Source organism: Stenella coeruleoalba, assembly GCF_951394435.1.
Source record: "Stenella coeruleoalba genome assembly, chromosome: 2".
Classification (NCBI taxonomy): Eukaryota; Metazoa; Chordata; class Mammalia; order Artiodactyla; family Delphinidae; genus Stenella; species Stenella coeruleoalba.
Window position 1 is genome coordinate 163,716,199 of NC_137147.1, and position 21,735 is coordinate 163,737,933.

The 21,735-nt window shown below is 37.7% G+C and overlaps 2 protein-coding genes across 13 annotated transcripts in view; one reads left to right on the top strand and one right to left on the bottom strand.

Annotated features, from left to right (window-relative positions):
* Positions 1-21,735, top strand: part of MASTL (microtubule associated serine/threonine kinase like) — a 59,459-nt gene that overhangs the window by 26,467 nt on the left and 11,257 nt on the right. For 2 of the 4 annotated variants that reach the window (XM_079912682.1, XM_079912683.1), the window contains exons 10-12: positions 2,998-3,111; positions 3,211-3,312; positions 5,977-6,868. In XM_079912682.1, the coding sequence (XP_079768808.1) occupies positions 2,998-3,111; positions 3,211-3,312; positions 5,977-6,134 (374 nt within the window). In that variant the 3' untranslated portion in view covers positions 6,135-6,868. Of the gene's footprint in view, positions 1-2,997; positions 3,112-3,210; positions 3,313-5,976; positions 6,869-15,440; positions 15,786-21,735 lie in introns of those variants that run through there. The other 2 variants (XM_079912685.1, XM_079912684.1) reach the window with 2 other exon arrangements.
* Positions 16,895-21,735, bottom strand: part of ACBD5 (acyl-CoA binding domain containing 5) — a gene marked incomplete at its 3' end in the record, with an annotated part of 35,918 nt that continues 31,077 nt past the window's right edge. For 8 of the 9 annotated variants that reach the window (XM_079912689.1, XM_079912688.1, XM_079912693.1 and 5 more), the window contains one exon: positions 16,896-19,924. In XM_079912689.1, coding sequence (XP_079768815.1) covers positions 19,912-19,924 — 13 coding nt within the window. Of the gene's footprint in view, positions 19,925-21,735 lie in introns of all 9 variants that reach the window. The other variant, XM_079912696.1, reaches the window with a different exon arrangement.

The window sequence follows — 21,735 nt, forward strand, 5'->3', positions numbered from 1 at the left end:
TGTATGACATATCCATGGAGAAATCATGTATGTTTTGACATGACATAAGTACATTTTTGGCTGAGCTGGGAAAAGGGTCCTAATTTCTAACCTAAGTAAAATAAATTAAAATGCACGTTTTTTCCTGATTTCCCCCTACTTTTCTATTATTTGGTTATATTATCTGAGCTGTTGGAATAATTCTTTCTCAGTGCTGCTTAAAAGCCTACTAACCGAGGTGTTTTGTATGTCTTTATAGTGATTACTATAGAAATAGAAGCCTAGAGACTGTTTGTACCTTGTGTTCCTTAGGGAAGATGGGATTACGTGGCTTGCAGATGAAAAGGCACTCTAAATGCATGTGATTATTTTTTCTAATGGCATATTCCATGATGCTTTCCTACTTGTTTTTTTTTTTTCTACTTGTTTTAAAATGAAATGGTGGTAGTTGCTTAACCACAGTAATGAATTTTGTGAAATTGATTTTTTTAACATCTTTATTGGAGTATAATTGCTTTACAATGGTGTGTTAGTTTCTGCTTTATAACAAAGTGAACAGCTATACATATACATATATCCCCATATCTCTTCCCTCTTGCATCTCCCTCCCTCCCACCCTCCCTATCCCACCCCTCCAGGTGGTCACAAAGCACCGAGCTGATCTCCCTGTGCTATGGGGCTGCTTCCCACTAGCTATCTATTTTACATTTGGTAGTGTATATATGTCCATGCCACTCTCTCATTTTGTCCCAGCTTACCCTTCCCCCTCCCCGTGTCCTCAAGTCCATTCCCTAGTAGGTCTGCGTCTTTATTCCCGTCCTGCCCCTACCCTAGGTTCTTCATAACCATTTTCTTTCTTTTTAGATTCCATATATATGTGTTAGCATACGGTATTTGTTTTTCTCTTGACTTACTTCTCTCTGTATGATAGACTCTAGGTCCATCCACCTCACTACAAATAACTCAATTTCATTTCTTTTTATAGCTGAGTAATATTCCATTGTATATATGTGCCTCATCTTCTTTATCCATTCATCCGTCGATGGACACTTAGGTTGCTTCCATTTCCTGGCTATTGTAATGTTGTGGCCTCTCCTGTTGCGGAGCACAGGCTCAGCGGCCATGGCTCACGGGCCCAGCCTCTCCGAGGCTTGTGGGGTCTTCCCGGACCGGGGCACAAACCCGCATCCCCTGCATCGGCAGGCGGACTCTCAACCACTGCGCCACCCGGGAAGCCCCCTGCATGACTCCTTTTGAATTATGGTTTTCTCAGGGTATATGCCCAGTAGTGGGATTGCTGGGTCATAAGGTAGTTCTATTTTTAGTTTTTTAAGGAACCTCCATACTGTTCTCTATAGTGGCTGTATCAATTTACATTCCCACCAACTGTGCAAGAGGGTTCCCTTTTCTTCACACCCTCTCCAGCATTTATTGTTTGTAGATTTTTTGATGATGGCCATTCTGACTGGTGTGAGGTGATACCTCATTGTAGTTTTGATTTGCATTTCTCTAATGATTAATGATGTTGAGCATTCTTTCATGTGTCTGTGGCAATCTGTATATCTTCTTTGGAGAAATGTCTGTTTAGGTCTTCTGCCCATTTTTGGATTGGGTTGTTTGTTTTTTTTGATATTGAGCTGCATGAGCTGCTTGTAAATTTTGGAGATTAATCCTTTGTCAGTTGCTTCATTTGCAAATATTTTCTCCCATTCTGAGGGTTGTCTTGTGAAATTGATTTTAAAGAGTAATTTTCAGGCAAATTTAGTTCTAGACTAGAGTCTCAATTCTAAAATTATATTGAAGTTAATCATTTTTGGACTGAAATTAACCTTTGCTTAGGAAATTTTGTTCATAGATGTATCTAAACAAGCGTATAAACCAGATTATAAGGTCATGTTTAAAATAATTGTCTAAAATGTCTTTGTATACAAATGATGCTTCCAATGAAGATTTTATTTAGAAATCAGTTTTACCTGGGCGTGGGATGAATTGGGAGATTAGGATTGACATATATACACTACTGATACTATGTATAAAGTAGATAATTAATGAGAACCTACTGTAAAGCACAGGGAACGCCTATGAGAAGGAAATCCAAAAAAGAGGAGATATATGTATATGTATAGCTGATTTACTTAGCTGTACAGTATAAACTAACACAATATTGTAAAGCAACTATACACCAATAAAAATTTTTAAAAAAAGAAATCAGTTTTACCCATTTATTAAGACTTATCTTCTAATTACCTCCTCAAGCAATAGTTTGAATGAGTATTTTTTGTTAAACTAATTTGTCCCTCTATGTTCTTAAAAGGAATAAAGCCACATTAAAACCTTCTGTAAGGGGACTTTCCTGACAGTCCAGTGGTTAAGACTCTGTGCTTCCACTGCAGGGGGCACGGGTTTGATCCCAGGTTGGGGTACTAAGATCCCACATGGTGTGTGTGGCAAAAACAAAACAAAACAAAAAAACCCTCTGTAGGTAAGGCTTTCCCTAGTTAGCAGGTTATCCTCCAGTTTGCATTAATATTACTACCTCATCTCATTCCTTTGTGAAACGAGTGGGCTATAGAATCATCTGAATGTTATTGTTTCCTGTTTTGAAATTAAGAAATACTCTTTTAGAGAATAATTTTTAGATTAAATGCATTCCTTGGTTGTGTTTTAGGATTTAGCACAAATAAGTATCCAGAATATCAGAGGTTATTAATAACTTTTTAAACTTTTTTTTAACTAGCCATGTTAATTGCTAATCTAAACGTCTGTTGGGCTGGCCAAAAAGTTCGTTTGGGTTTTTCCATATCATCTTATGGAGCCCAGTATTTTCCAAGAAAGTAATTACCACATTGCCTAAAGGAAGGTAATTTGGGTCTTTGCACGTTTGGAAGCCAGAAGAAAGCCTTAAGGAAACGAGCCTTTGGGTCTTCATTGTGCCCAAATATCCACAGTTAATGTTTTAGTTGATCAAACATTTATAGAAAATGCTTGCAAGTTCAGCTGCTTCCTCTTAAATTCCAGGTCCTGCAGTAGACTGGTGGGCACTTGGAGTTTGCTTGTTTGAGTTTCTAACAGGAATTCCCCCTTTCAACGATGAAACACCCCAGCAAGTATTCCAGAATATTCTGAAAAGAGGTGATTCTTTTTCTCCTATTAAGATAGATTGATTTATCTCATTTATCTCTGTGTATTATTGTCTTGAGCAATGATTAACAAGTTTATTTGTATTTATAGATATCCCTTGGCCTGAAGGTGAAGAAAAGTTATCTGATAATGCTCAAAGTGCTGTAGAAATACTCTTAACCATTGATGATACAAAGAGAGCTGGAATGAATGGTAAGGTTTTGTGTTAGTTAACTCTTTTACCCTTGATTTGTTGAGCCAGACTACTGATTTAGCTCAGTAGTTGTGGCTCGTGGGCTCTAGAGCACAGGCTCAGTAGTTGTGGTGCACGGAGTTAGTTGCACCGTGGCATGTGGGATCTTCCCGGACCAGGGATCGAACCCATGTCCCTTGCATTGGCAGGTGGATTCTTAATCACTGTGCCACCAGGGAAGTCCCTGGTATCATTATTGATTATCAAATATTTTTATGGACTTTGACTCCCTGTTGCATTCTTCATAGCCAGGTTGCCTCAAAGAAGACAAAATTGGTGCATTGTGGCCCATTCAAAGGTTCTTTCCAGTGCAGGAAACTCCAATTAATTTAAAAACCCAATTTTCAAAATCTCATTAGCAGCTGCCTTAAAATCCTTTTTGTCACAATGTATATATAGAGACAACTAAGCACTGTGTCTCAGAATGCATTTCCATGTGAAGTAGGGTATATTACTAAATGGACTTTAGTAATAATGTCATTCACATCAGCTTCTAGGTGTTCCCTCCAATGAGGTCAACAGTTTATTTATTTAACAAATCCTATAGAGTGACTTCTAGGTGCTAGGCAGTGTTTTCGTTTCAGGCAATGGAGGTATCCTAGGGATGAACCAGACACATCCCTGTGCTTAAGTTCTAGAACTTACATTCTAGTGGAAAGACAGGAAGTAAACAAACAGTCATAACATAACGCCATCTAGTGGTAAGTACATGAAGAGAGAAAGCAAAGTGAGAGGGTACAAAGTGAAGGCAAGAGATTTATATTTTAGATGGGGTGGTCAGGAAGACCTGAAGAGTAGAATCTGAGCAAAAACTTATGTAAAGTGAGAATGCAGACATTTGAAAACCAAGCTCTAAAAATTGCTTTAGGGGACTTGCCTGGTGGTCCAGTGGTTAAGACTCCAAGCTTCCACTGCAGGGGACACAGGCTCGATCCCTGGTCAGGGAACTAAGGAACTAATATGACAAAAACATCATACAGTTTTATTTTTTTTTATTTTTTTTTTCAGTTTTATTTTTATTTTTATTTTGGCTGCAAGGTACGGCCAAAAAAAAAATAATAATAAAATAAAAAATTAAAATAATAAAAATAAAGATTGCTTTAGAACAGCCTTCTCCACTGCTGATGATTTTGCTCCCCAAAGGACATTTGGCGTTGTCTGCAGACATTTTTTGGTTGTCACAACAGTTGGGGGCATCTAGTAGGTAGAGGCCAGGGATTCTGCTCAGCATCCTACAGTGCACAGGACAGTCCCTACTACAAAGAATTATCTGGTCCCAAAGGTCAACTGTAACAAAGTTGGGAAACCGTTGTTTAGAAAATGGCTATAATGCTCTGTAACTTGCTCAGTACATTCTTACCAGTGACCTCAAATTTTTGTTCATTAGTTAAATGAACAGTTTACCTAGTGAAGCAGATAGGGGTATTCTTCAGTTAAGAAACAGTTGTTTCAACAACTGTTTATTTAGTTAATCTTAACCTAGATTAGAATTCTTTTGCAGATTCAGTTTAAATAAATAGTTATGATGATCACGAAGCATCACATCACATCCAGATATCCCAGTTCGAGTTAATACTACAAATAACTCTAAAGTAACACATGCTTGAACCGTTGAGACAAATAAATTCTCTAAATGTGAATTATTTTTGCTCTTTTATCCCTTTTCCTACCAGTCTTTTAGTTTATGGAAAATCCATCATATATACATATTGATTTTCCAGCCCATTACCCCCAATACAGACAAACAATTCTTTCCTGTCTGTGTAGTCGTCTTCTGATATTTTCCTTAAATTTGATTGCTTTTTTGGTTTGTATACTGCCTTAATTGACACTTCATTTTTTTGCTGTCTTTATTGTTGCCTAATGAAGTGAATAGTTGAGGAGAGGGGTGGCTATGTCTCCCAGCTAAATACCTGTGTGATCAAAAGAGATTTCATTTTACTAGATAGAAGGAAAATGTAGTTAAAGAGGAAGGCAAACTTGAGATTTTGTAAGTGGAAGCAGTAGACTTGGATGCGGCCATACTGCTGGGCGGCTGGTGTGTTGTAGAGATGCAAGTCAGTGAAATGAAAGAAATCAAAGAACCAGGAAGAGAAAGCATGTGTCAGAAATATCACCAGTGTGTATGTTGAAATTACCAGGAAGGATAAGGATGAAGCACAGGGAAGAGAGTAAGGGACTGGAGGATGAGCTTCCTGCTGAAGTAATCTAGGGTGACGATGCTGAGGATTACAGAGATCAAAGCAGGCGGCAAGGAATTGGAATGCGAAGTGGGGCATTAATCATGGAAGATTAGGATTAGTGGTGTGGAAGCCGTGTCGGGGAACAGGAAGTAGGCCAGGCTGTCTTCTCTCATCGAGTCAGGGATTCTGAGAGAAGATGCAGGCAGTGAGAAAGATAAGCTTCTGTTAAGGCACCTGTCATATGCCAAGTGACATACAGAATGACACTGTGTGCTGTTGGGAAGTATGTGGTTGAAGAAAGAGACATGTTTTTAAAATGTCTGTGAAACGGACATAGTAAACCAGGGCAAGCTACATGTGAGACCGTCTCTCTTTAATTCCTGTAAAATAGGACTTTGGTAATGGTGTCATAATATTGCTTTGTTTGATATTTTTCCTAAGAGTTGAAACATCATCCTCTCTTCAGTGATGTGGACTGGGAAAATCTACAGCATCAAACGATGCCTTTCATACCCCAGCCAGACAATGAAACTGATACATCTTATTTTGAAGCCAGGAATAATGCCCAGCACCTGACAGTATCTGGATTTAGCCTATAGCACATAAATTTTCCCTTTAATCTAAACTTGCCTTATAGAATAAGCTAGCATAATTACATACGCCTTAATACTAGATTGATCTAAGGGGGGAAAAATCATTATTTTACCCGGATCAATGAGCTTTTCATGTATGTTACAGCTTCCACAGCATTAAAAGGCTATCAAGAACATAATCAGTAATTTATCTTAATCTCAGAGTTGTACATAGATCTTCAAAGCTTTTTTCAACTTATTTATTTTGTTAGTGCACTTTATGAAAATCAATGCTTTAGTAAAACTAGAAACATGACCACTTTAGAGAAAGAGTGAGCCTCGAGCTTGATTTTCTTTCTCATCTGTTCATTTCAGTCCACCATTCAGTTTGGTGTTAATATGACAAAAACATCATACAGTTTTATTTTAGTGTAATTTATCTGTACCTGATTGCCTGCAAAAGCCAATCATTTAAGGCTGTAACTGTGACCTCAAAAATGCAGTTGGAAAATTCCTTCATTCAGTAATATAACTCCTTTCGGGAATGAGGAATAAACAAAAGGACGAGGGTTTTGGCTTATTTTGCTATGAATACAGTTTTGCTGCCTTGACTGCTTCTGGTGCTTTTTCTACAATACATATGTATTTAAAATAGTACTGGAGAGCTCAGGTGAGATATATTGTAGCAATTTTAACAGCTTGTTCAATTTTAACAAAAAATGTAATGGTTTACATTTTTAAATAATTTGCTTAAAACATATGCAGCATTACCAGAATAGCCAGATTCTTTTAAAAAAATAACTAACTTACTTTCACTTAATAAATATAATTGTAACATACTTTGATATATTCTCTGTCAACATCATTCTTTTAAATATAGATACACTACGATTCAGCTTCACAGGTCATATCTTAAATTCATTCAGGTTTTTTGCAGACTTACCCCCCAAAAGAGAAAAGTTCAAATTTAAATGTACCATGTGTAAATTTTCTGTTAATCTATTAAATACTATTGTTCCTTTTGCAAAATGGCTTGAGTGTTTTTACTTTCCATCACCATCCCAGTACGAGCCGTGTTACTAATCTAGTTGACGAAGATAATATAAGTTTAAAACTCTTATACTGAAAGAGACACTGTAATAATCATTGCAGTGTAACTGAATCCATGATTTAATGGTTTTACTGAGCTTGTTTTAGTAATGACTACTCAGATTTAATCCACCTAATAGTTACCTCTTCTAACAATAATATGTTCAAAATACAGTTGTTAACAATTAAAACTTTGTTTAATGTAAATTACATCTTTCCCTTAAATTAGGTAAAAGCTAGGATTATTTGTCATCTTCTTATGGAATTTTCAAGTAGTAGAAAGAACACTGGCTTTGGAATCAAGCACAAATGATTTAAACCATTGCTCTGCCAGAGTAAAAAACCTTGGGTGGATTAAACTCTGATTGTTTACCTGTATTGTGAAGATTAATTATGAGGAACTTCCAGGACACTAGTCGTATCAGGGATTTGAAACATTACTGAATAATCAAGGGAGATGTACATTTAACCTATTCCCAATGCAGGAGACAGTGCCCTTAAGTGGAAAAGTTAAGAACAGTTTGCTATTGCAGCCCTAGCAAGCGCAGCGATGGCCACCTGGAATTCTGCATGCTGTAATGGTGTTTGCTGGGAACAAGTGATTTATTATCTAAACTTAAACCTTTTTGTGGGTTCAGATACTCATTAAGGAAAAACCTGAGACAGAACAAGAATGGAAAAATGGAAGTGTTTTGGCAGTTGTATGGATGTGTGTGCATACATGTCTTTGAAGAACACAGATTGCTCTGCCAGCAGAAATCTGCATTCATTACTATATATAATTTTTATTAATTGAAAATAATTTTCCCCCCACTTCCACTAACTGTTAAACAAATATAGAAAACGTATTTACTTTAGTGTACCTTTGTCAGAATTAAATTAATTAAATTAAATTAATTAATTAAATTAAATTAAATTATACAAAGTATGTAGCAAACATAAAAGGTGTTTAATAAATGATCATTATTTGAGCCCTAAGTACCCTACTACTTCTCAGAATATTTGTCTTAATTTGGGGTTTGGGAAATGGTTGCTGTATAAAACTCTGCTATTATTCTCCAAAACATCTTGAAGATCACTTTCAGGTCTGATGACTCTGTTTGCCAGGAAGAAACATCTTGTTTTTAGCCAGTGAAGAACATGCTCAGAGTCCAAAAGATTGTGCAAATATTTACCATTTCCACCAGGCCTCCTTTCAGTTAATATCAAGCTAGCTGTGGATGGGTCATTCTTATAACTATGGAAAGTGGACTGGTCATGGCAACCTTTGAAGGAGGGAGACTGAATAGAAGGCTACTGAACCAGCCCACCTGGATTCAAGACATTTTAAAGGTGCAATCAATACAACTTACTGATGGATGGGATGAGGAGGGTGAAAGAATGGGAGTTTTGAGCTGGTTTGTTACATAGCATCATTGCAGCAAATACCCTTCCTATACATCCCAACTTACAACAAAGTGACATTTCAGACACCAGAACAAAGAGAATATCCTATAAGAATCCAAAGAGAAAGAAAAGAGGATGGTAAGATAACAGAAAATATATATATTGGTCTCTGCCGCCTGTTCCCGCACAGAGCTCCTAAAATACTTCTATCAATAATTTCCGAAGGGATAAGAGCACCAGGAGCATTTTTTTTGTTCTCATATTTGGTCTTTGAGTCTGGTTCCTGACCCAGGGCTTCTGGCTCCCTTGGGATTTCCTGGGTGATAGCAATGTCCTTTGTTCTAATCAGGTGACTCTGGGTGGGCTCCTGTAGGGGGGCCTGTCAACAGAAAGACCCAGCCAGGATTAGAAGCTTGGAATTTTCTGGGACTTCCCTGGTGGTCCAGTGGTTAAGACTTCACGCTTCCACTGAAGGGGCACGGGTTCAATCCTTGGTCGAGGAACTAAGATCCTGAATGCCATAGGGCCAAAAAACAAACAAACAAGCTTGGAATTTTCAGCCCCACCCTCCATTCTCCAGAGAAGGGAGAGGGGCTGGAAAGGGAGTTAATATTTGATTGTGCCTATGTGACTAATCCTCCCTCAAAATCCCCAAAGTACAGGGTTTGGAGAGCTTCTAGTCGGTGAACACGTGAAGGTGCTGGGAGAATGGTGCCCCGCAGAGAGGGCACAGAAGCTCCACACTCCTTCCTGCATACCTTGCCCTATGCATCTCTTCCATCTACATGTCCACCTGTATCCTTTACCATATCCTTTAGTAACAAACTGATAAACAGTAAACTGTTTACACATGAGCTGTGACTGCAAAGGAAGGAAAAAGAATGAAATCTTCTATTTTCAGTAGCGGGGGGACTTCCCTGGTGGTGGTGGCACAGTGGTTAAGAATCCACATTCCCAGTGCAGGGGGCTCAGGTTCAATCCCTGGTCTGGGAACTGGATCCCACATGCAGGCTGCAACTAAGAGGTTGCATGCCAGAACTAAGGACCCAGCGAGCCACAACTAAGGAGCTTGCCTGCTGCAACTAAGGAGCCCACGTGCTGCAACTAAGAAGCTGGTGACCTGCAACTAAGGAGCCCACCCGCCTACTGCAACAAACACCCGACGTAACCAAATAAATAAATAAATGAATTAAAAAAATTGTTTTTCAGTAGACGGAAGTAAATAGATAATTCCCAAAACAGAAGTATCAAAAAGTAGCAGTTCAAAAAAGCAAACAAACAATGACGAACAACATAATTACTGAAATTAAAAACACTCTAGAAGGACTCAATAACAGAATAACTGAGACAGAAGAATGGATAAGTGAGCTGGAAGATAAAATGGTGGAAATAACTGCCAGGGAGCAGAATAAAGAAAAAAGAATGAAAAGAATTGAGGACAGTCTCAGAGACCTCTGGGACAACATTGAATGCACCAATATTCTAATTACTGGGGTCCCAGAAGAAGAAGAGAAAAAGAACGGGTCTGAGAAAATATTTGAAGAGATTATAGTTGAAAACTACCCTAACATGGGAAAGGAAATAGTCAATCAATCAAGTCCAAGAAGCACAGAGAGTACTATACAGGATAAACCCAAAGAGAAACATGCCGAGACACATATTAATCAAACTATCAAAAATTAAATACAAAGGAAAAATATTAAAACCAGCAAGGGAAAAGCAACAAATAACATACGAGGCAATCCCCATAAGGTTAATAGCTGATCTTTCAGCAGAAACTCTGCAAGCCAGAAGGGAGTGGCAGGACATATTTAAAGTGATGAAAGGGAAAAACCCACAACCAAGATTACTCGACCCAGCAAGGATCTCATACAGATTTGATGGAGAAATTTAAACCTTTACAGACAAGCAAAAGTTAGAATTCAGCACCACCAAACCAGCTTTACAACAAATGCTAAAGGAACTTCTCTAGGCAGGAAACATAAGAGAAGGAAAAGAGCTACAAAAACAAACGCAAAACAATTAAGGAAATGGTAATAGGAACATACATATCGATAATTACCTTAAATGTAAAGGGATTAAATGCTCCAACCAAAAGACACAGACTGGCTGAATGGATACAAAAACAAGACCCATACATATGCTGTCTATAAGAGACCCACTTCAGACATAGGGACGCATACACACTGAAAGTGAGGAGATGGAAAAAGATATTCCATGCTAATGGAAATCAAAAGAAAGCTGGAGTAGCAATTCTCATATCAGACAAAATAGACTTTAAAATAAAGACTATTACAAGAGACAAAGAAGGACACTACATAATGATCAAGGGATCAATCCAAGAAGAAGATAAAACAATTGTAAATATTTATGCACCCAACATAGGAACACCTCGATACATAAGGCAAATGCTAACAGCCATAAAAGGGGAAATCGACAGTAACACAATAGTAGTAGGGGACTTTAACACCCCATTTTCACCAATGGACACATCATCCAAAATGAAAATAACTGAGGAAACACAAGCTTTATATGACACATTAAACAAGATGGACTTAATTGATATTTATAGGACATTCCATCCCAAAACAACAGAATACGCTTTCTTCTCAAGTGCTCATGGAACATTCTACAGGATACACCATAGACCATATCGTTGGGTCACAAATCAAGCCTTGGTAAATTTAAGAAAATTAAAATCATATCAAGTATCTTTTCTGACCACAACACTATGAGACTAGATACCAATTATAGGAAAAAAGCTGAAAAATACAAACACATGGAGGCTAAACAATATGCTACTAAATAACCAAGACATCACTGAAGAAATCAAAGAGAAAATCAAAAAATACCTAGAAACAAATGACAATGAAAACACGATGACCCAAAACCTATGGGATGCAGCAAAAGCAGTTCTAAGAGGGAAGTTTATAGCAATACAATCCTACCTCAAGAAACAAGAAACATTTCAAATAAACAACCTAACCTTACACCTAAAGCAATTAGAGAAAGAACAAAAAAAAACCCCAAAGTTAGCAGAAGGAAAGAAATCATAAAGATCAGATCAGAAATAAATGAAAAAGAAATGAAGGAGACAGTAGCAAAGATCAATAAAACTAAAAGCTGGTTCCTTGAGAAGATAAACAAAATTGATAAACCATTAGCCAGACTCATCAAGAAAAAAAGGGAGAACACTCAAATCAATAGAATTAGAAATGAAAAAGGAGAAGTAACAACTGACACTGCAGAAGTACAAAGGATCATGAGAGATTACTACAAGCAACTCTATACCAATAAAATGGACAACCTGGAAAAAATGGACAAATTCTTAGAAAAGCACAACCTTCTGAGACTGAACCAGGAAGAAATAGAAAATATAAACAGACCAGTCACAAGCACTGAAATTGAGACTGTGATTAAAAATCTTCCAACCAGTCTTCCCTGGTGGCGCAGTGGTTGAGAGTCCGCCTGCCAATGCAGGGGACACGGGTTCGTGCCCCGGTCTGGGAAGATCCCACATGCCATGGAGCAGCTGGGCCCGTGAGCCATGGCCGCTGAGCCTGCGTGTCCGGAGCCTGTGCTCCGCAGCAGGAGAGGCCACAACAGTGAGAGGCCCGTGTACCGCAAAAAAAAAAAAAAAAATCTTCCAACAAACAAAAGCCCAGGACCATAGATGGCTTCACAGGCAAATTCTATCAAACAGTTAGAGAAGAGCTAACACCTATCCTTCTCAAACTCTTCCAAAATATAGCAGAGAGGAACACTCCCAAACTCATTCTATGAGGCCCCCATCACCCTGATACCAAAACCAGACAAAGATGTCACAAAGAAAGAAAACTACAGGCCAATATCACTGATAAATGTAGATGCAAAAATCCTAAACAGAATCCAACAGCACATTAAAAGGATCATACACCATGATTAAGTGGGGTTTATCCCAGGAATGCAAGATTTCTTCAATATATGCAAATCAATCAATGTGACACACTATATTAACAAAATGAAGGAAAAAAACCATATGATCATCTCAATAGATGCAGAAAAAGCTTTTGACAGAATTCAACACCCATTAATGATAAAAACTCTACAGAAAGTAGGCATAGAGCGAACCTACCTCAACATAATAAAGGGCATATATGACAAACCCACAGACAACATCGTTCTCAATGGTGAAAAAATGAAACCATTTCCTCTAAGATCAGGAAGAAGACAAGGTTGCCCACTGTCACCACTGTTATACAACATAGTTTTGGAAGTTTTAGCCACAGCAGTCAGAGAAGAAAAAGAAATAAAAGCAATCCAAATTGGAAAAGAAGAAGTAAAGCTGTCACTGTTTGCAGACAACATACTATACACAGAGAATCCTAAAGATGCTACCAGAAAACTAGAGCTAATGAATGAATTTGGTAGTAGCAGGATACAGAATGAATGCACAGAAATCTCTTGCATTCCTATACACTAATGATGAAAAATCTGAACGAGAAATGAAGGAAACACTCCCATTTACCATGGCAACAAAAAGAATAAAATACCTAGGAATAAACCTACCTAAGGAGACAAAAGACCTGTATGCAGAAAACTATAAGACACTGATGAAAGAAATTAAGGATGATACAAACAGATGGAGAGATATACTATGCTCTTGGATTGGAAGAATCAACATTGTGAAAATGACTATACTACCCAAAGCAATCTACAGATTCAATGCAATCCCTATCAAACTACCAATGACATTTTTCACAGAACTAGAACAAAAAGACTGCACAATTTGTATGGAAACACAAAAGACCCCGAATAGCCAAAGCAATCTTGAGAAAGAAAAACAGACCTGGAGGAATCAGGCTCCCTGACTTCAGAGTATACTACAAAGCTACAGTAATCAAGACAGTATGGTATTGGCACAAAAACAGAAATATAGATCAATGGTACAAGATAGAAAGCTCAGAGATAAATCCACACACATATGGTCACCTTATCTTTGATAAAGGAGGCAAGAACACACAATGGAGGAAAGACAGCCTCGTCAATAAGTGGTACTGGGAAAACTGGACAGCTACATGTGCAAATATGAAATTAGAACATTCCCTAACACCATACAGAAAAATAAACTCAAAATGGATTAAAGAATTAAATGTAAGGCCAGACACTCTAAAACTCTTAGAGGAAAACATAGGCAGAACACTCTATGACATAAATCACAGCAAGATCCTTTTTGACCCACCTCCTACAGAAATGGAAATAAAAACAAAAATATACAAATGGGACCTTATGAAACTTAAAAGCTTTTGCACAACAAAGGAAACCATAAAAAAGACGAAAAGACAACCCTCAGAATGGGAGAAAATACTTGCAAACAAAACAACTGACAAAGGATTACTCTCCAAAATATACAAGCAGCTCATGCAGCTCAATATCAAAAAAACATACAAACCAATCTAGAAATGGGCAGAAGACCTAAATAGACATTTCTCAAAAGAAGATATACAGATTGCCGACAAACACATGGAAGGATGCTCAACATCACTAATTAGAGAAATGCAAATCAAAACTACAATGAGGTATCACCTCACACCAGTCAGAATGGCCATTGTCAAGAAAATCTACAAACGATAAATGCTGGAGGGGGTGTGGAGAAAAGGGAACCCTCTTGCACTGTTGGTGGGAATGTGAATTGATACAGACACAATGGAGAACAGTATGGAGGTTCCTTAAAAAACTACAAATAGAACTACCATATGACCCAGCAATCCCACTACTGGGCATATACCCTGAGAAAACCATAATTCAAAAAGAGTCATGTACCGAAATGTTCATTGCAGCTCTATTTACAATAGCCAGCAGATGGAAACAACCTAAGTGTCCACCATCGGATGAATGGATAAAGAAGATGTGGCACATATATACAATGGAATATTACTCAGCCATAAAAAGAAACGAAATTGAGTTATTTGTAGTGAGGTGGATGAACCTAGAGTCTGTCATACAGAGTGAAGTAAGGCAGAAAGAGAAAAACAACTACCATATTGTAACACATATATATGGAATCTAAAAACAAAAAATGGTTCTGATGAACCTAGGGGCAGGACATGAATAAAGATGCAGATGTAGAGAATGGACTTGAGGACACAGGGAGGGGGAAGGGTAAGCTGGGACAACGTGAGAGAGTAGCACTGACATATATATACTACCAAATGTAAAATAGCTATTGGGAAGCAGCTGCATAGCACAGGCAGATCAGGTCGGTGCTCTGCAACCACCTAGAGGGTTGGGATAAGGAGGGTGGGAGGGAGATGCAAGAGGGAGGGGATATGGGGATATACGTATACATATAGCTGATTCACTTTGTTATACAGCAGAAAGTAACACAACACTGTAATTTATAATTGTAAAGCAATTATACTCCAATAAACATGTTTAAAAAAAAATAAAGGAGCAGTTCAAACATATCATTTAGAACCTTGGAGGTAAGTACAAAACAATCACCCAATGTGCTGAAAGTAGTTGCCTCTGGGGCAGAAAAAAATGGCAAAGTTTTTAAGGAAAGGAATAGTATCCAGAGCATAAATGGTAGAAACTAGCTGTTGTTAAAAAAGAAAAAAAAAATTTTTTGGTACATTTGCAACAACATTTCCAGTGTCTACCTCTGCAAAAGGGATTTGGATTCTTATGTACTGATAGTGAAATAATAACCCCAGTCATTATTATTACCATCACAGTAGCTATCAGTTACAAAGTACTTACTGTATCCTGAACATTGTTCTACGTATTTTATACATATATTAATTCTATGAGGTTTTTTGTTTTTTGTTTTTTGTTTTTTGCGGTACGCGGGCCTCTCACTGTTGTGACCTCCCCCAGGCTCCGGACGCGCAGGCTCAGCGGCCATGGCTCATGGGCCCAGCCGCTCTGCGGCACATGGGATCTTCCTGGACCGGGGCACGAACCTGTGTCCCCTGCATCGGCAGGCGGACTCTCAACCACTGCGCCACCAGGGAAGCTCTCTATGAGGTATTTTTATCCACATTGTATACATACGAAAACTGAAACATAAGGTAAGGGACTTCCCATGATTGCAGAGAATTTGAACCTACACAGTTTGGCTTCAGAGCCTACACTCAGTCCTGACAATCATGCATTTTCTATACTAGTCAGGACTCTGGGTCCAAGTGTCAGAAACCTACCTTAAACTGCCTTAAGTAAGAAGGCAAATTTATTAACCCATGTAAACAAACTGTATAAACATAGGGGTAGTGTTTTCAGAATTAACTGGATTAAAGGACTTGAATTCACTGTTTCTGACCCTTGTCTAAGTTCCTAGGTCTAGATGTTGGCCTTATTATCTAAGGTTCCTCCAAGTGGCAGGATATACAGCCCCAGGATCTCCCTGGTAATAACCTTACAGCCTGTAATTCAAGGAGAAAGAGAACACAACAACGAGATACCACTACACACCTATCAGAATGGCTAAAACCCAAAACACCGACAATACCAAATGCTGGCAAAGATGGGGAGCAACAGGAACTCTTATTCATTACTGGTGGGAATGCAAAACGGTACAGCCACTTTGGAAGACAGTTTGGTGGTTTATTACAAAACTAAACGTAACTTTACCATGCAATCCAGCAATCAGCTCTTTAGTATTTACCCAAATGAGTTGAAAACTTATGACCACACGAAAACCTATGCACAGATGTTGATAGCAGCTTTATTCATCATTACTAAAATTTGGAAGCAACCAAGATATCCTTCAATAGGTGAACGGATAAATAAACTCTAGTACATCCAGACAATGATATATTAATCAGTGCTAAAAAGAAATGAATTACCTAAATCAGAAGTCAGCAAACTACAGCCCATGGGACAAATACGGCCCCCTACTTGTTTTGTAAGTAAAACTTTATTGACACACAGCTATAAAAACATAAAAATAAATGAGCTATGAATACATGAAATTACATGGAGGAACCATAAATATATAAGTATATTGCAAAGTGAAAGAAGCCATTCTGAAAGGGCTACATACTGTATGATCCCAACTATGTAATATTCTGTGAAAAGGCAAAATGCTCTCTCTAGTTCCCTGAAATAAATCCAGAGAATAACTCTGACTGCTTCACTGATGGTCATACACCCCTTCCTAGGACTGTCACTGTGGTCAGGAGGAGAATGAGATAGACACTGGCCAGGTCTGAATCACATGCCCATTACTGTGGCTCGGGGGGTGGGGCAGGATTACAGTGGAGGAAGAGGAGCTCTGTGCTACAGGGAAGGGCAAGGAGAGTGATGCTGTTATCAGGAGGAGGAGGGACAGGTGCTGGGCAGAGAAAATAACAATGGCTACACCTCGCCTGTATTATGTACGTATTTAAAAGTTCTTTTAGTTGTTTCTTTTGAAAAAGGAAAAGAACACCGTTTTTCAGCTTGAAAAAGTGGTTCCATTGGGAAGGAGGATTAATGGAGAGAGAGAAGGTCAGTGGGAAAACAAGGGTTGAGAAGCAGAAAAGAAAAATAGATAAAGAAGAGAACTCAGTTAAGTGTATTAAAGGCCAAAAGACATGGCCTTTCCTGTGTATGGGCAAAATTAAATTTGTAAAATTATATCTATATAAACAATTTTATTCTTTAAATAATATTCTTTCTTATAGACAAAGATATAATTATGAGACCCAGTTCTAGCCAAGTAGATGGAGAAGGAGTATCCTGTGTGAGATTTCCAGGAAAGTTACTGTTTCCCGATCGGATAAGGATCTTTGCCTACCTGTAATGTAGACATTGGACCGAGATGTACAGCAGCCATTTAGTGAACAAGACAAGGCCCACACCCTAAAGATGATAGAACAGAAAGACAGAAGGAACCTGTGTCCCTAAGGACATTGTGGAAGCACCTTACCAGCCCTGGACTTCCTACCTCTGGACTCCTTGTATATGAGGAGAAAAAACTCAAGCCACTGCAGTTAGCTTCCTATTACAGGCCCCAGAACACTGGTATCTTAATGTTACAAATAGCTAACATCACTTTTATCACTATGTGGAGAAGTTACAAGTTATACATTTGTATTAAAAACATAAAGCCTTCTCACCATTTTCTACCTAAGACAAACTGTATGTATTTAACATGGCTGACTAAGGCCACACTGAGTGGCTATGGGAAGCTACCTATTTGGAGTAAGAATTGAAACTAAGATTTTGACACGATAAGTAACATTTTCAGCCAGATGACTAAATGAGTTCAACTTCAGCCTGTTTCTGATTTTTATAAAATTACATGTAATAGCATGGCTTTATTTTGAACGAGGCACAATTACTTCCTATGAACCCCTACTATTTATTCTCATTTAATCCTTATATAATCACTGCACTTCTAACAGTAACAAGGAATAAAAACCATAACATTTTTCATTAACCTTTTATTTTTAACTTAATTTTACAATAAAGAAACAGAAAAGAAGTAGATCATTAAAAAAATACCATAGCTGTCAATTTTAAATGAGGTTCTTGTTAAACAAAGCAGTAACACTACATCCTATAATTACGTCTTTACTTGTATATACAAGAACTGTGTGCAAAGTGCTTTTCAAACTATAAAATAAGACTTTGGAATAGGATACAAATGGTTATCCCTAGGAGTTAGTTACCTCCAACTGCTTGTAATGAATCACAACTGCTTACATTCTTACTTTGCATCTTATTTATTTATATACTAAGAGAAAAGCCACCATTTTCTGATACCAGATTGATAGCTAATTTTTAAAAATAACTCCAGACCCACAGGTCTAAATTTTATTTTTACATATAATTCAGTTACTGGCTTCATTTCTTTTCCCTAAATAAATAGAGGACAGCTTTTAAAAAGCAAATATTAGTATATCTCTTTAGACAGATACATTTTAATCAAGATGGGATTAAAAAATAAAATACATCAAGTTACATGTAAGAAAAAAAATAAGGAAAAAAAGAGTCTTCAGAAAAGCAAATTGTATTCTTATACTTTTTTCTTCAGGTAAACAAAGAACCACCCTCTAGACTAGGGATGGATTACTTTCTCTCTTATTGAGAACACCCTGAACACATGATGCTAAACCCAACATCACACATACCAAGAATTTAAAAAAATTATCTGATACTAAACCTTTGTATCAGAGAAATCTTTAAAGCATAAGGTACATCTACATGAGCAGGGAGTTTTAAAAGGCATGCAGGAAGGATAATTCCAAACAAAGCCTTCAAGGATCTAAATTACAGTCTTCTTCTTAATCTAAATGTGGGAGGTGGAGGAGAGACACAAATTTACATTAGTTGGGTATGTCTTATTCAAATGGAAGCATATGGCCTGCTAGCTTGCAGATCTCTCCAATACCCCTTGTGAAATAGGTGTATCTCCAATATTATACCCCGAAGGAAAAACTGAGGCACTAAGAGGTTAAGAGTCCGGTCTGTGTGGTTTACCAGTTGCAGAAAAGTGATTTTCATGTGTTTCCTCTTTGACCTTTGTAAAAACAGTATAAATAAGTTTTCATTTTATATTTCAAAGCACCCTATGAAGCAGAAACAAGATGTCCTCAGTTAAAGGAAAATTATTACAAAGGAATCCATGTATATGATTGAATACAAATCTTATTAATGATCTGCAGGTTCAGAACACGTTAAGCCCATTCTTCATCATTTCCATTAGCAGGTTATGTCTATTCTGTGAATCATTTGTAAAAACAAAGCCTAGTACATAGGGCTCTACTTTGTCATAATGATGCCTGAATACTAAAGTTAGAGATGTGCATGCCCAAGAAAGATTATGGGCAGCCCACAAAGTGGATGTGGAGAAGATTCTTCCAGTCGTTTTCTACTGAATCGCATGGTGGTTCAGTGACTAAGAAAGTCGATTTCATCTCATTTGAAATTCGCTCCTGGTTTGCATACTTTCTCATATTTAATTTAGAAAATTAAAAATACCCAGTTATTAATCTGTTCTTATTATCACAACTGTACCTTGGAAAAGCAGCTTATATTTCTCTATGGGAGATAATCAGGTAAACATGTTACCAAACAATAATTAATAATTTAATGTCCTTCAAGTTCAAGGGTAGGGTAAATCTAAGTCTATTACTTATAACCTAGTTGAGATTGATTATTCAAGTATCAGCAATATTAGTCCTTAAAATGTTATCATTTGTGTAGTGCAAAATATATATATGTATATATGTACACAAACCAAACTACTGGACAACAAAAAGAAATGTAATCATCACAAACTAGGAGTTTCGTGTGAGCTCCACAATCTATTTCATCCCGAGGTCATCCAGGCCCAGTAGTCTTCTTCAGGAAAATATTTTCTTCAGTTCAATTTTCTTTGAAAAGAAAGGAAAAAAACAATGTCCTATGAGTATAAATACAACCTGAATATGAAACATATCGATACCAAAGAATTCGCTGATGGTAACATAATAATAATATTCAAATTCAAAATAAGACCATAAAATTACAAATGATCCTTATGAAGTTACTTCATGTCACTTAGAGCTCGATAGGAAAGATCCAACTGCAAGTGATGACATTACCAAGTAGTTTCTAACAAACGATTTAAATGTACATTCCTCTCACAGCTTCTAGATTCTCATCTTTTTCTAGTTGGCTATTCCACAGTTCAGATTTTTTCATAATTTTATCAAAATGGAAAGTTTTGAAACAAAAACTTCATAAAACAACAGAAGGTTGACAGATACACAACCTGAACTGTTCATTTAATCAACACATATTATGTATCTGTTATTTTCCAGGCACTGTGCCAGGTACTGGAGATTCAGACATCTCTGAGGCAGACTTTTAGCCCTCAAAAAAGCTCTCAGTTTAGTTGATAGGATGGGGATGGGAGGGACATATAAACCAACAACTCAGATGTGTATAATCTGATGGTTTTACTGATAGCAGAGTGAGCTACCAGAGAAGAATGGGCTTGTGAGCACGACAATCACATCTGATCTGAGTTCTGGGAAAGGACCCACAGCTGTAAAATCTCTATATCCTCCTCAGCATTCCAGATGCCAAAATGCCTGAAACTCTCTCATTACAAGTTTATTCCTCTCCTCTAGAAACGCCCTTATGCAACCCCCTTGGCAGGAATGATCTTTTAAATAATCAGACCACTCCTTATCCTCTGCAGAAATCTTATGTACACCTTGGCAGGAGTGACATTTTAAATAATCAGTTGGATTTTCACATAATAGGAGGAGATTACTCTGGCATGAAGAAAAACGGCCCCTGGAGGAAGAGAATCGTGGGTGGTTGTAAAGACTGCCTGAGTGAGACTTCAGCAGAAATGCTAGTTGGGAGGTGCCTGAACAGTTAGCAACACTTACTAAGAACCCACGTGATGCAGATTGCTATACAGGATTTACCAAATCTGTAGATTTACCAAAAAGCACACAACTTGGTCTATGAACCCCCCAACCTTCAGCTGTAATAGTGAAATAGAAGAGACATAAGTCATTATCACTATCTTTGGAATTTTGGGATGTTTTCCAGGCACTTAGTGAGCTCTTTCTCTCCTTTTATAAAAAATTAACTTGTAAAATGTAGGGCATAGTGTGATAAGAGAAGAAAAGTTACAGAAAACAACAGGTAAGAAAACAGGAATAACCTTTTGCCTTTCCCCAGCCCACTGAACTCTCTGCTCTGCCTGGACTGCTGAGATTCTTTCCCTGCCTCAGAAGGCTGGGCCTGAATTTTTGGTCCAGTATCACCTTCCCCAGGCTCCATCTGAAGAATGTTTCTCCTGAGACCTGTCCCACCCTATCCAGTTTTTATTAAATAAAAACTGAAAGCTCATTGTCTCTAAGGAAACCACCTACCAGCACATTTATGAACCTGGACAGACTGATAAAGGAAAGTGGTTAGAAACATCCTTTCCTTCAAATTACAGGCAGACCTTGAAGATCATGCAGGTTCGGCTCCAGACCATCGCAATAAAGCTAATATCGCAATCAAGTGAGTCACACAACTTTTCTGGTTTGCCAGTGCATATAACAGTTTACACTCTACTGTGGTCTATGAAGTGGCAATAGCATTATGGCTTAAAAAACTGTACATACCTTAATTTAAAAATGCTTTATTGGGCTTCTCTGGTAGTGCAGTGGTTAAGAATCTGCCTGCCAATGCACGG